The 13,641-nt window shown below is 51.0% G+C and overlaps 1 protein-coding gene across 1 annotated transcript; it reads left to right on the top strand.

Annotated features, from left to right (window-relative positions):
* Positions 1-361: 361 nt before the first annotated feature.
* On the top strand, positions 362-13,137 carry LOC129694372 (transmembrane emp24 domain-containing protein 10-like). Its single transcript, XM_055631072.1, has 5 exons — positions 362-608; positions 1,918-2,038; positions 6,107-6,180; positions 8,206-8,332; positions 10,655-13,137. Exons 1-5 carry the CDS (start codon positions 381-383, stop codon positions 10,774-10,776), a joined length of 672 nt encoding a protein of 223 aa, XP_055487047.1. The 5' UTR covers positions 362-380; the 3' UTR covers positions 10,777-13,137.
* The last annotated feature ends 504 nt before the right edge of the window (positions 13,138-13,641 follow it).

Genomic DNA, 13,641 nt, shown 5'->3' with positions numbered 1-13,641 from the left:
CCATTGACACCTGTCTGCCTGTCTGTGTATTGTGTGAGTGTGTGCGATGAATGAGCGACTGCGCATACTCCGCTCCAGCGGGGAGAACGCCACTGCGCATGTCCCGCTCGCTTCCAGCGTGGAGGGGCCACTGCGCATGCTCCGGTGTCTGAGCAAGCACTGCGCATGACACACTCCAGCGTGGAGAGGGGCATTGCGCATGTCCAGCGTGGGGAGGGGCACTGCGCATGCTCTGTCCCAGAGTGTTGCAGGGGGATGACTCTGCGCTTGCCCCGCTCATGGCGGAAGTGACGCTGGAGCCGCCAACCAGCTGGCGCCACGCGCGCGACGCCGCCGGAAGTGAGGGAGGGAGGAGGCCTGCTCGGCCCGCTCGCTCCGCCATGTCGCCGCCGTGTCCGTCTCCGTCTCCGTCTCCGTGTCCGCTGCTGCCCGTCGCCCTCGCCCTCGCCGCCATCACCCTCCTCCGCCTCGCACACCCCGCCGCCGCCGTCTCCTTCCATCTCCCCGCCAACGCCAGGAAGTGTCTGCGCGAGGAGATCCACAAGGACGTCCTGGTGACCGGAGAGTACGAGCTGAGTGAACAGCCCGGCGGCCGCACCGACCTCAAGGTACTGGGGGGATGGGGGATGGGGGGGGGGGGGGGGAGAGTGTTGGGGGGTGGAGAGGGGGGAGGGGGGGGGGGGGAGAAAGAGTGGGGGGGGGGAGGAGGAGGGGGGAGAGAGGGATGGGGGGGGGTGGATGGGGGAAGGGGATGGGGGGGGGGGGGAGAGACCGGGAAGGGAGAGGGGGTGCGAGGAGGGGGAGGGAGAGGAGTGGGAGAGTGGGGGGGGGGAGGTGTGGGGGGGGGGGGAGTAATGGGGGGGGGGAGGGGGGGGGGGGGGGGGGGAGGTGAGGAGGAGGGGATTGGTGTTAAATTTAATTAAAAAAGGGGGAGGAGAGGGGGGGGGGATGGGGGGGGAGGGGGGGGAGGAAGGAGGGGGGGGGAGGAGGGAGGAGAGTTGAGGAGGGATGGGGGGATGGTAGGGTAGTGTGCAGACGGGGAGGGGGGAAAAGGGATGGGGGTGAGTGGCTCTGGGGTTGAAGAGGAAAGGGTAAAACACACATGAGGTGGGGAGAGGAGGAAGTGGGGGAGGATGAGGAGAGGGGGGGAAAGGAATGGGGGTAGACAAAATTGCTGAAGAAATTCAGCGGGTGCGGCAGCATCTATGGAGTGAAGGAAATAGGCAAGTGTTTCGGGCCGAAACCCTTCTTCAGACGTTGCCTATTTCCTTCGCTCCATAGATGCTGCTGCAGCCGCTGATTTTCTCCAGCAAATTTGTCTACCTTCGATTTTCCAGCGTCTGCAGTTCCTTCTTGAACAAGGAATGGGGGTAGAGGGAGGTAGGATATGGTACATGGGGTGGTGGTGATGAAAGCGGAAGGAGTGGGAGAGGATAGAAGTGGTGGGGGGGGTGGTAAGGAGGGAAGGGGATATCAAGATACCCAAGATATCTGGGTATAGACGGCTTGCTCCGTCCTGGGGGCAGAGTTGGATTCACGGGAGGTAGTCTTTGAGGGGAGGATGCTCCTCAAATTGCAGAGCTTCTTGGACAATACAGCCCATCCCCTCCATGACACACTGGTCAACCTGAGGAGCACCTTCAGCAACAGACTGGTTCCACTTTGATGCAGCACAGAACGCCACAGGAGATCCTTCTTCCCTGTGGCTATTAAACTACACCTCCTCCCCCTTCTGTCGTTGGGTAGACTGACACCCCCACCCTCCCCCAGTCTCTGCTTATCTCCTATCCTTTCCACTTGTCACTTTAATTTCATGTATCTTGTCGTTGTGTTTTATGACTGTTGGTGCATCAATTTCCCTCCTGGGAAGATTAATGTTCTGTCGTATCGTAAGATCCCACATGTGCTCTCTCCCAGGTGACGGACTCCTCCGGCCACATTCTCTACTCCAAAGAGCAGGCCAGCAAAGGCAAGTTTGCCTTCACCACCGACGACTATGACATGTTTGAGATCTGCTTCGAGAACCGGCTACCCGCGGGTGAGTCCAAGCTGGGGCCAGGATGTTTAGTTTTATTTATTATTGTCACGTGTACCGAAGTAAGATCCAATTGAGTCAAGAGTTGATTATAATAATCTGAAGAAGGATCTCGACCCAAAACGTCACCCAGGCCAACACGCCGAAGATGCTGCCTGTCTCGCTGAGTTGCTCCAGCATTTTGTGTCTATGGTTGATTATAATCATGTAGTCATGAGTCAATTGGCGCATGTCCCAGATAGACAATAGCTGCAGGAGGTAGACCATTTGGCCTTTCCAGCCAGCACCGCCATTCAATGTGATCATGGCTGATCATCCACAATCAGTACCCCGTTCCTGCCTTCTCCCCATATCCCTTGACTCCGCTATCTTTATGCGCTCTATCGAACTCTCTTGACTAGAATAGTGAAATTCTTACTTGCAGCCAGCACAACAGAATATGCAAACATAGGACAATGTAAACAATATAAAAAACGAGAAAAAAAGTTCTGTGCGCACCCGTTCACATATACATACCTACATATATATATATATATATATATATATACATATAATATACACATGCAGAGGCACACCAATAATTGCAATAATTCTTGTAGGTACAGTGAAAAGCATTTCTGTTACCTCCTATCTTGTCAGCGGAAAGACTACAATGTTTACAATTAACCCATCCACAGTGTACAGACGCAGGATAAAGGGGATAACGTTAAGTGCAAGGTTAAGTCCTAATTTAAGATAGTCCAAGGGTCTCCAATGAGGTTGCTGGGAGGCCGGGACCACTCTCTAGTTGTTGATAGGATGCTTCAGTTCCCTGATAACGGCTGGGAAGAAACTGTCCCTGAAACTGGAGGTGTGCGGTTTCAAACTTCTGAGTTTAGTTTGGTTTAGTTTATTATCACGTGTGCTGTGGTATAGTGAAAAGCTTTTGTTGTGTGTTAACCAGCCAGAGGGAAGACAATCCATGATTACAATTGAGCCATCCACAGTGTACAGATACATGTTGTGAATAACATTTAGTGCAAGATAAAGTCCCAGCAAAGATAGTCCAATGAGGTTGATGGTAACTCAGGACCGCTCTCTAGTTATTGGTAGGATGGTTCAGATGCCTGATAACAGCTGCGAGGAAGCTGTCCCTGAATCTGAATATGTAAGCATGTAGGTGTGTCCTTTCACACTTCTGTACATCTTGTCCAATGGGAAAAGAAGTAGTGGCCAGGGTGCAACTGGTCCTTGATTATGCTGCTGGCCTTGCCGAGGCTGTGTGAGGTATAAAAATGGAGTAAATGGAAGAAGGGTGGTTGGTTTGGGTGATAGTTTGGGCGGCCTGCACAATTCACTGCAATTTCTTGCGATCTTTGATGGAACTGTTCTCACACCAGGCTGTGATGCATCTACAGATGCGCCATGTTATTGTGATGCATCGCAGCTTAGTTTGGGAACAGCCAAGACCGCAAGAAATTGCAGTGAATTGACGCAGCCCAGACCATCACACAAACCAACCTCCCTTCAATTGACTATTGCTCCCTCAAGCTGCCTCGGCAAGGCCAGCAGCATAATCAAGGACCAGTCTCACCCCGGCCACTCTCTCTTCTCCCCACTCCCACCAGGCAAGGGGTACAGAAGTGTGAAAACGCACATCTCCAAATTCAGGCACCGTTTCTCCCCAGGTGTTATCAGGCAACTGAACCATCCAACCACAACCAGAGAGCGGTGTTGAACTACTATCTACCTCATTGCCGATCCTCAGGCTATCTGATCAGAATTTACTGGCTTTATCTTGCACTAAACTGTTGGGGGACATGCCGAACTTCCTAAGCCCTATGAGGAAGTAGAGACGTTGCTGTGTGGCAGGAACTTGGGCAGCAGAGAGCAAAGTACAGAACTGAAACCTTGATATTGGACGTGTCTGGTCAGTTGATGGGAATTCACAAGGGATGTGCAGCTGGTACCAAGACAAAAAACCCCAGAATGTTTGGACTTGCAAAGTAATTTTCTTACCAACTTTTATCGATGGGATTAATTAATTGGGGACGATGAGATCATGGTTTGAGTTTTGTGTTCAGTTTTGATTACCCTGCTATAGTAAGGGTGTTGCTAAGGTGGAAAGGGTGCAGAGAAAATTAATGAGAACGTTGCCAGGGCTCGAGAATAGGCAGGATAGGGCATTATTCCTTGGCATGCTGGAGGGTGAGAGGTCATCCTATGGAGGTGTATAAAATCATGAGAGGTATACATAGGGTTAACACACAGTCTCTTGCTCAGAGTAGGGGAATCGAGAACCAGAGGACAAATGTTTAAGGTGAGGGGGGGAAGATTTAAGAGGAATCTAAAACCCCTGTCCCACGGTACGTGTTCTTTGCAAAAGCTCTCCCGAGTTGATTCAAACTCGGAGATTTACGGTAATGCCCACTCGTCAGTACTCGGGGCTCTCATGGACATTTTTCAACATTTTGAAAAATCTTCCCGAGTCTTCCCGTGCTTACCTGCCGTTAGCGAGTCTTCCCGGGTCCTGCCGTTAGCGTTGCGAGCCGGTAAGAGACGTCTCCGAGCTCCGACGTACCCGCTACGTTCATTCTCCGTGCTTACCCCGAGTTTGATTTTTTTTAAACTCGGGAGAGCTCTTGGAATGAACAGGTTCGGAAAGATATGTGCCAAACGCAGGCAGGAGGGACTAGTGTAGACGGGGACATGTGGGTAAATTGGACGGAATGGCCGGTTTCCACGCTGTGTGACTACTCTACCCCCTCAGCGACCTCCAATTAAAACACTTCCTGCCATCCTCCATGTTACTCTGCAAACTCCCTCTCTGAATTTTATCTCTCGTCTTTCCTCCCCCACCCCCCGCGCCTCTGTATGCAGCTGCGGCACCAGACTCCGTTCAGCTTGCTCTGCCTGCCGCCCTCTCGCCCCTCATCACGGGTACCTCAGTGGTAGATTTGCTGCCTTGCAGCGCCAGAGACCTGGGTTCGATCCCGACCACGGGTGCTGTCTGCACGGAGTTTGTACGTTCTCCCCGTGACCTGCGTGGGTTTTCTCCGAGGTCTTTGTTTTCCTCCCACACTTCACAGACTTGCAGGTTTGTAGGTTAATTGGCTTGGTACAAATGCAAGTTGTCCCTAATGTGTGTGGGATAGTGTCAATGTGCGGGGATCGCTGGTCGGCATAGACTCTGGGCTGAAGGGCCTGTTTCCGCGCTGTATCTCTGAAGTCTAAAGTAAAGCCAATGAACCTTCAGATCTGCACGTCTTGTGGGCGGGAGGAAACCAGAGTGTCCGAAGGGGATGTTTGGAGCCGGGGGGGGTGATTCTGGAGAGAGGGAGCAAGGAGGGCTAAGTGATTAGTTTTAGAGATATTGCGTGGAAACAGGCCCCTTGGCTTATTGAGTCCATGCCGCCCATTAATCACCCATGCAATAGTGATGTGCAATCCCATCCTACAAATGAACGTACAAACCTGCACATCTTTGGGATGTGCGAGGAAACCAGAGCACCTGGAGAAAATCCACAGGGAGAAGGTACAGGCTCTGTTAAGACGGCACCCGTGGTCAGGCCCTTCGGCCCACCGAGTCTGTGCTGACACAAGCAAAATTTAACCTGCAAATAGAAAACATAGAAATAGGTGCAGGAGTAGGCCATTCGGCCCTTCGAGCCTGCACCGCCATTCAATATGATCATGGCTGATCATCCAACTCAGTATCCCGTACCTGCCTTCTCTCCATACCCCCTGATCCCCTTAGCCACAAGGGCCACATCTAACTCCCTCTTAAATATAGCCAATGAACTGGCCTCAACTACCCTCTGTGGCAGAGAATTCCACAGATTCACACACTCTCTGTGTGAAAAATCTGTATGTTTTTTGAGTATGGGAGAAAACGGTGTCATTCGGAGAAAATCCACACAGTCACAGGGTGAATGTGCAAACACCATACCGACAGCAGAAGTTGTGAGGAACAAACCCGGGCCTCTGGCGCTGTGAGGCGGCAACTCTACCCACGCCGTGATTGCTGTATCCTAGGCTTGGTTGCGAGCTCCTCGCTGTGAAACGATGTGATTGTGTTTCCCTTGTTCCCAGGGCACTTCCGGGGCCCGGACCAGCAGATCGTTCTCAACACCAAACACGGAGTGGAGGCCAAAAACTATGAAGACGTAGGTCACCGCGCCTCCTTCTATACGCGGGGTGGTAGTTCTACGGGAGGGGGGCGTGAGCTCGCCGGGTTGGGAGGGGGCGTGTTTGTGGGTGTACGTGTACAGAGTTTGAGGGCCGCTGTCTAGTGGGGGGAGGGTGCAAGTGCCGTTCACTAGGAGAGACGTGATCACGGGAGATGATGGGCTAATGCACGCTCGATACTTTGGCAGGGGGCGGGCACGGTCCAGTTTGCGGGGACATGGCGCAGCTGGTAGAGCCACTGCCTTGTAACGCCAGAGACCCGGGTTCAACCCTGACCTTGGGTGCTACCTGCCTGTCTGTCTGCGTATGTGTGGAGTTTGCACATTCTCCCTGTGACTGCATTGGGTTCCTCTCGTGTTCCCAAGACGTGTAGGTTAGTTTAGAGATGCAGCGTGGAGTCCACGCCGGCCATCGATCACGACCTACAAACCCGCACGTCTTAGAAACGCGAGAGGGAACCCATGCGGCAGTAGTAGGAGGAAACCGAGCTCCCGGAGGTAATCCAAACGGTCACAGGGTGAACGTGCAGGCTCCACACAGACAGCACCCGAGGTCAGAATCGAACCAAGGTCTCTGGCGTAGTTCAGCAGTGGCTCAACCAGCTGCGCCTTAGTGTGTAGGGAGCGGGTGAGAAAGTGGGCTAACGTAAGGCAAGGCAAGTTTATTTGTATAGCACCTTTCAACAACAAGGTCATTCAAAGTGCTTTACATAAAACATTAAACGCATTGGAAACAAACACATATAAAATGACATTTAGATGTTGAACGATTATTAGATTTTTCAGATAAAATAATTACAAAATTAAAAGCAATCAAACAAAATATTTAAAATAGAATCAAACCAGGAATAGAAGTGACAGTGCAGTATAGGTAATTAATAAATTGTATTGTTTACTTAAAGGCAGCGGCAAACAGAAAAGTCTTCAGTCTAGATTTAAAAGAGCTGAGAGTTGCAGCAGACCTGCAACTCTCAGACCTGCAGTTTTCTGGGAGTTTGTTCCAGATATGTGGTGCATAAATGCTGCCTCTCCATGTTTAGTTTTGACTCTGGGAACACAGAGCAGACCTGTCCCAGACGATCTGAGAGGTCTGGGTGGTTCGTAGCTAAGCAGACGGTCAGAAATGTATTTTGGCCCTAAACCATTCAGTGCTTTGTAAACCAACAGTAGTATTTTGAAATCAATTATTTGACAGACAGGAAGCCAGTGTAAAGACCTCAGAACTGGAGTAATGTGATCTACTTTTTTGGTCTTAGTGAAGACTCGAGCAGCAGCGTTCTGAATTAACTGCAGCTGTCTGATCGACTTTTTAGGGAGACCTGTAAAGACACTGTTACAGTAGTCGAGCCTGCTGAAGATAAATGCATGGACAAGTTTTTCCAAATCCTGCTGAGACATAAGTCCTTTAATCCTTGATATATTCTTTAGGTGATAGTAGGCTGACTTTGTGACTGTTTTTATGTGGCTGTTGAAGTTCAGGTCTGAGTCCATGACTGCTCCTAAGTTTCTGGCTTGGTTTGTTGTTTTTAGCATTACCATTTGAAGCTGGGTGCTAACTTTTAATCGTTTTTCCTTGGCTCCAAAAACAATTATTTCAGTTTTTTCTTTGTTTAATTGGAGAAAATTCTGGTTCATCCAATCGTTGATTTGCTCAGTGCATCTACTCAGTGCTTGTATTGGACTATAGTCTCCTGGTGATATTGTTATGTAGATTTGTGTGAACGGGCGATCGATGGTCGGCGTGGACTCGGTGGGTCAAAGGGCCTGGCTCCATGCTGTATCACGGCAGCACGGTGGTGCAGCAGGTAGAGCTGCTGCCTCACAGCGCCAGAGACCCGGGTTCGATCCTGACCACAGGTGCGGTCTGTACTGAGATGGCCAGGGTCTCTGTGCGTCAGGGGTGGGATTGCAGTGGAGGTGGGCGGTTGTCCCGGCTTTCTATCCACGGTGGGATGGGCGATGTTTTTGGGGCAGTCTGCAAGAACGCTTGTCTCTCCCCGTCAGGTTGCGAAGGCGGAGAAGCTGAAACCTCTGGAGGTGGAGCTGCGGCGGCTGGAGGACCTGTCGGAGGCGATCGTCAACGACTTTGCCTACATGAAGCAGCGGGAGGAAGAGATGAGGGACACAAACGGTGAGCGCAGCCCCTCCACTGGGCAGCCAGCTGGACTGTCCCTGACCCCTGCATGCCGCTTTCTCAGTCACTGCGGCAGAGTTGCTGCCTCACAGCGCCAGAGTCATAGAGGAGACAGGCCCAACTTGCCCATGCCGGCCAACAATGTCCCAGGGGGCACTCATCACACCTGCCCGCGTTTGGTCATATCCCCCCAAACCTGTCCTATCCACATACCGCACAATCTGCAAGCATTGCCACTTTTCATTGCACTGTACATCTCGTATGTGACAAATAAACTTGACTGTTTCAATAGACAATAGGTGCAGGAGTAGAGGCCATTTGACCCTTCGAGCCAGCACTGTCATTCACTGTGATCATGGTTGATCATCCACAATCAGTACCCTATTCCTGCCTTCTCCCCATATTGCTTGACTCCGCTATTAAGAGCTCTATCTAACTCCCTCTTGAAAGCATCCAGAGAATTAGCCTCCACTGCTTTCTGAGATAGTTGTTGGGATAGTCCCAGCCTCAACTACCTCCTCTGGCAGCTTGTTCCATACACCCATCACCCTTTACGTGAAAATGTTGCCCCTCAGATTCCTATTAAATCTTTTCCCCTTCACCTTAAACCTATGTCCTTTGATCCTCGATTTACGTACTCTGCGCAGGCATCCGATCTATTCCTCTCATGATTTTATACAGAAGTTAACATATGATGTGTAGGAAGGAACTGCAGATGCTGGTAAAAACCAAAGATAGACAAAAAAAAAAGCTGTAGTGACTCAGGCAGCATAGGTGACGTTTTGGGTCGAGACCCTTCTTCAGACTGAGGGGTCAGGAGAAAGGGAAACAAGGGGTATAGATTGCGTGATACAGCTTGGGCAGCTTACAACCTGGCGGTATGAACATTGATTTCTTTCAAAAGCCTTGCTTTCCCTCCGTCTCTGTCCCTCCCCCACCCTAGTTCTCCGACTAGTTTCACTGTAGTTCTGATTAATTTTACTGATTGTATGCCTTCAGCTAACAATGGACTATTCTACATGTCCTTATCATCGTCTGCTTTGATCTGTCGTTTTCACGCCTTTCCTTTCCATATGCCTCGGCTCCCTCTCCCCTGATTGTCTGAAGATATAAGATAAGATAAGATACATTTATTGTCATTTGGACCCCTTGAGGTCCAAACGAAATGCCGTTTCTGCAGCCATACATACAAACACATAGACCCAAGACACAACATAATTTACATAAACATCCATCACATCGCTGTGATGGAAGGCCAAATAAACTTATTTCTCCACTGCACTCTCCCCCCCCCGCCCCCGAAGTCAGAGTCAAAGTCAAAGCCCCCGGCTGGCGATGGCAATTGTCCCGCGGCCATTAAAGCCACGCCGGGTGATGCAAGGCCGCAGAGTCACGCGGCCATTCCCAGCCGCGCGGGGCAGTGGTGCCAGGCCCCGCTCCAGGAGCTCTTCAACCCCGCAACTCGGGCGGGGGAAGTCGCCGTTGCGAGAGCCCTGAAAAGCGGTCTCCCTCCAGGGAGCCGCGGGCTCCCGGTGCCGCTGTCCACAGACCTGTCGTTGGGGCCTCCGACTCTCCGGTCGGGCCGCAGCAGCAGCAGCAGCAGCGCGCTCCTCCACCGCTCCAACCGTTCCGGACTCGGCCAGCCCCGCGACGGCGACGGTGAGTTGTAGCACCAGAGTCCCCGGCTTCTTCCTGTTGGAGGCCGCTCCTCGTTGCGGCCCCAACGACAACGGAAACCCGACGAGAAAAGGTCGGGTCTCCAGTACAGGGAGAGATTTAAAAAGTTTTCCCCCCCCCCCCCCCCCCACCCCCCACCCCCCAACACACACACCCCAACAAAAAATAACAAAAACTACATTAAAACACAGACAGAAAATAATAAAACGCGGACAGACTGCAGAGGCCGTTGCTGGCCAGAGCCGCGCCGCCCACCGGAAAGAAGGGTCTCGACCCGAAACGTCACCCATTCCTTCTCTCCGGAGATGCTGCCTGTCTGTCCCGCTGAGTTACACCGGTATTTTGTGTCGACGAGAGATATAGAAGGACAAATGATTGAAAGATATGCGAAAAGGAAAATAGAGACAACAATGGTCCATTGTTGGCTGTTGGGAAGGTGATAATGAGTTGTTCAGATAGTGAAAGCCAACAGGACTACAATGAAACTAGTACGACGACTAAGGTGGGGGAGGCACGGTGAGAGAGGGGGAGCAATGGTTACTTGAAGTTAGATAAATCAATATTCAATTATTTCTGCTCCGCGTGGCTCGGTGACTTGACAACCACTGAGGAGCTTAATTCTCTCTCTCTCTCTCTCCGCAGAATCGACAAGTGCCCGTGTCCTGTATTTCAGCATCTTCTCCATGTGCTGTCTGGTCGGCCTGGCCACTTGGCAAGTCTTCTATCTCCGTCGCTTCTTTAAAGCCAAGAAGCTAATTGAATAACGGTGATCAGAGCTGCGTGTGTGAGTGCGTGCGTGTTCAGCAGTGTATGTCTGACTTGGGGGGGGGGCAGAGATGAATGATAACGTACCATTGTTTCTTCGTATTAAATGCAGTGCTTTAAGTATTTGATCCAGGGGTTGTATTTTTAATCTGCAGCACTGCGGTCGATAATTGACCTGTGGTCATGGCTAGAAGCCTATCTAAATCATTTGGGCAAACATATAAACCTCCCCCATCGGGAAGATGTGCTTCAGCTTGAGAAGGAGGCACAGAGTGCTGGAGCAGCTCGTTTGGGTCGGGCAGCATCTCTGGAGAGGGCACCTGAAGAAAGATCCCGACACGGTGGCGCAGCGGTAGAGTTGCTGCCTCAACAGCGCCAGAGACCCGGGTTCAGTCCCAATCTCTGGTGTGGAGTGTCCTCATTCTCCGTGTGACCGCATGGGTTTTCTCCGGGTGCTCCGGTTTCCTCCCACACTCCAAAGACGCCCATGTCTGTAGATTAATTGGCTTTGGTAAGAATTGTAAATTGTCCCTAGTGTGTAGGATAGTGCTGGTGTATGGGGTGATCGCTGGTCGGCGCGGACTCGATGGGCCGAAGGGCCTGTTTCTGCACTGGATCTCCAAACTAGATTAAGGACCCGAAACGCCAGTCTGAAGAAGGGCCCTGACCCAAAACGTCATCTATCCATGTTCTCCAGAGATGCTACCTGACCCGCTGAGTTACTCCAGCACTTTGTGTCTTCTTTTGTGAACCAGCACCTGCAGTTCCTTCTTTCTATACCTCTGTTTGTCTTGGTTCACTCTCCAGGGGAAAGTTGAGCAATCACTAAGATTTGTAGAAATTCTTTTCCACCGGCTGACACAGTCAAAAACCGAGCATGCCGGGAAAATTAGTCAGTCGGCATCTACAGTCGTTACAGCGACGTGCCTCAGAGTCAGATCCCGATCTCTGGTGCGGTCTGTGTGTGGAGTTTGCACATTCTCCCTGACCCCGTGGGTTTCCTCTGGGTGCTCTGGTTTCCTCCCGTTTCCCACAGAAAATAGAGGTTTGTGCATTAATTGGCCCTTTGTAAATTGCCCCTTAGGGTGCAGGGAGTGAGAAAACGTGGAATTAGTGTGAACTGGTGATCGATGGTTGGTGTGGGCTCGGTGGGCCAAAGGGCTTGTTTTCACGCTGTGTCAATCAATCAATCAATAACCTGCAGAAAGGGATTTTCCTGGATATTTAGTTTTGTTTTAAGTTCTCCAGTTCCTCCCCAGTTTGTCCATTTTCATCTTCTAGAGCTACGAATAGCTTCCAAGATCGCTGTTGTCATTTGACAACGGCCAAGAAAGAAATCTGCGGAAGACTTAATTAGATGCGGCCCCTTGGCACAGCGGTAAGGTTGTTGCCTTACAGCGCTTGCAGTGCAGGAGATCGGAGTACGTTCTCCCCGTGACCGCGTGGTTTTTTTCCAAGATCTTCGGTTTCCTCCCAAGCTCCAAAGACGTACAGGTTTGTAGGTTAATTGGCTGGGTATAAGTGGAAAATTGTCCCTAGTGTATGTATGTAGGATAATGTTAATGTGCGGGGATCGCTGGTCGGTGCAGACTCGGTGGGTCGAAGGGCCTGTTTCTGCGCTGTATCTCTAAACTAAACAGGAAAACAATCTTTTAAAAACGCAAAAATAATTTCACTTCTCACTTAAATCGGTCACAGTGGATCACGGCTCCTTTCCCTTGATGTGAGAAATACTGTTGTTTCCTCTAGAGTGAAAGATATTGACCTCCCTGGTCTCCAAACCTACTGAGAATGAAGTGATTCATCCCAGCTTGAATCCAGAGGGGACCATTCATTCCCCAGATCCAGCTGCCTGCCTGAAGGTTATTTCTTTGGTTGAGTTCTTATTGTAGCCATAGAGCTTGGGAACAGGCCCACGCTGAGAACCGAGTGTCCATTTGCGCAAATCCTGTTGATGCTGATAATGCATGAATTTTAATGGGGGCCACCGTAAAACAGTTCCAGTTTCAGGCTCGTGAGCGACTGTCTTGAGCCGGGTCTGTCCGCGGGAGCAAGGGGCACGTGCGTTACTTCCCGAGATCCATGCTCGTGAGCTGAAAAAATTAAGGGGTGGGGGGTCTTATTTCTTATTAAAAATTTGCACGTTACTAAAGTCAGGCTGCCCCCCTCACTCCATCGCTTGGAATAGTCGACTTTTCGTTGATTTGATGCCAGGGTTTGAGTTGGTGGAAGAGAGTGTGGGCAGGGGGGGAAAGCAAGTGGCTGGGGCTTTTACGAGCGACCATAGTTAGGCCGTTCAACTGGGGCTCTCGCGACTGCAATGTGTGACGAGGGGTGGGGGGGGGGGGGGGTGTCGGTCTGTGGTCTTTCACTGTAAAAACGTTTCATTCTTCGGAGATCGTTCCGTGCGGAAATTGTAAGAATAAAATTCTCTTTGAATTGGATGTTGTGTCGGAGTCTACTTTGTTACCTTGCATGTGGAGCAGTACAGCACAGGGGATAGCCACAAAAAGCTGGAGCAACTCAGAGGGACAGGCAGCATCTCTGGTGAGAAGGATTCAGTCTCGACCCAAAACGTCACCCATTCCTTCTCTCCAGAGATGCTGCCTGTCCCGCTGAGTTACCCCAGCTTCTTGTGTCTACGGTTTAAACCAAAGATCCTATAGCGGAGCAAGATAGACCACTCCTTCTAAATGCAATGGGCTGACGTGTTGTACGCAACGGAGCGGAACCTGGGCCCGACCCGACTCGCAGTGTAATCAACGTTGCGGGGGAACAGTGTGTTCATAAATTATAATTCTGAAAAAGAAGATTTTTACCAAATAACTTTTAACCAGCTTCCGTCTCCGCACTAGTATCCCACG

Source organism: Leucoraja erinacea, unplaced genomic scaffold (assembly GCF_028641065.1).
Source record: "Leucoraja erinacea ecotype New England unplaced genomic scaffold, Leri_hhj_1 Leri_63S, whole genome shotgun sequence".
NCBI classification, from domain to species: Eukaryota; Metazoa; Chordata; class Chondrichthyes; order Rajiformes; family Rajidae; genus Leucoraja; species Leucoraja erinaceus.
The sequence above is the reverse complement of the archived record's forward strand: the minus strand, read 5'-3'. Positions and strand labels throughout refer to the sequence as shown.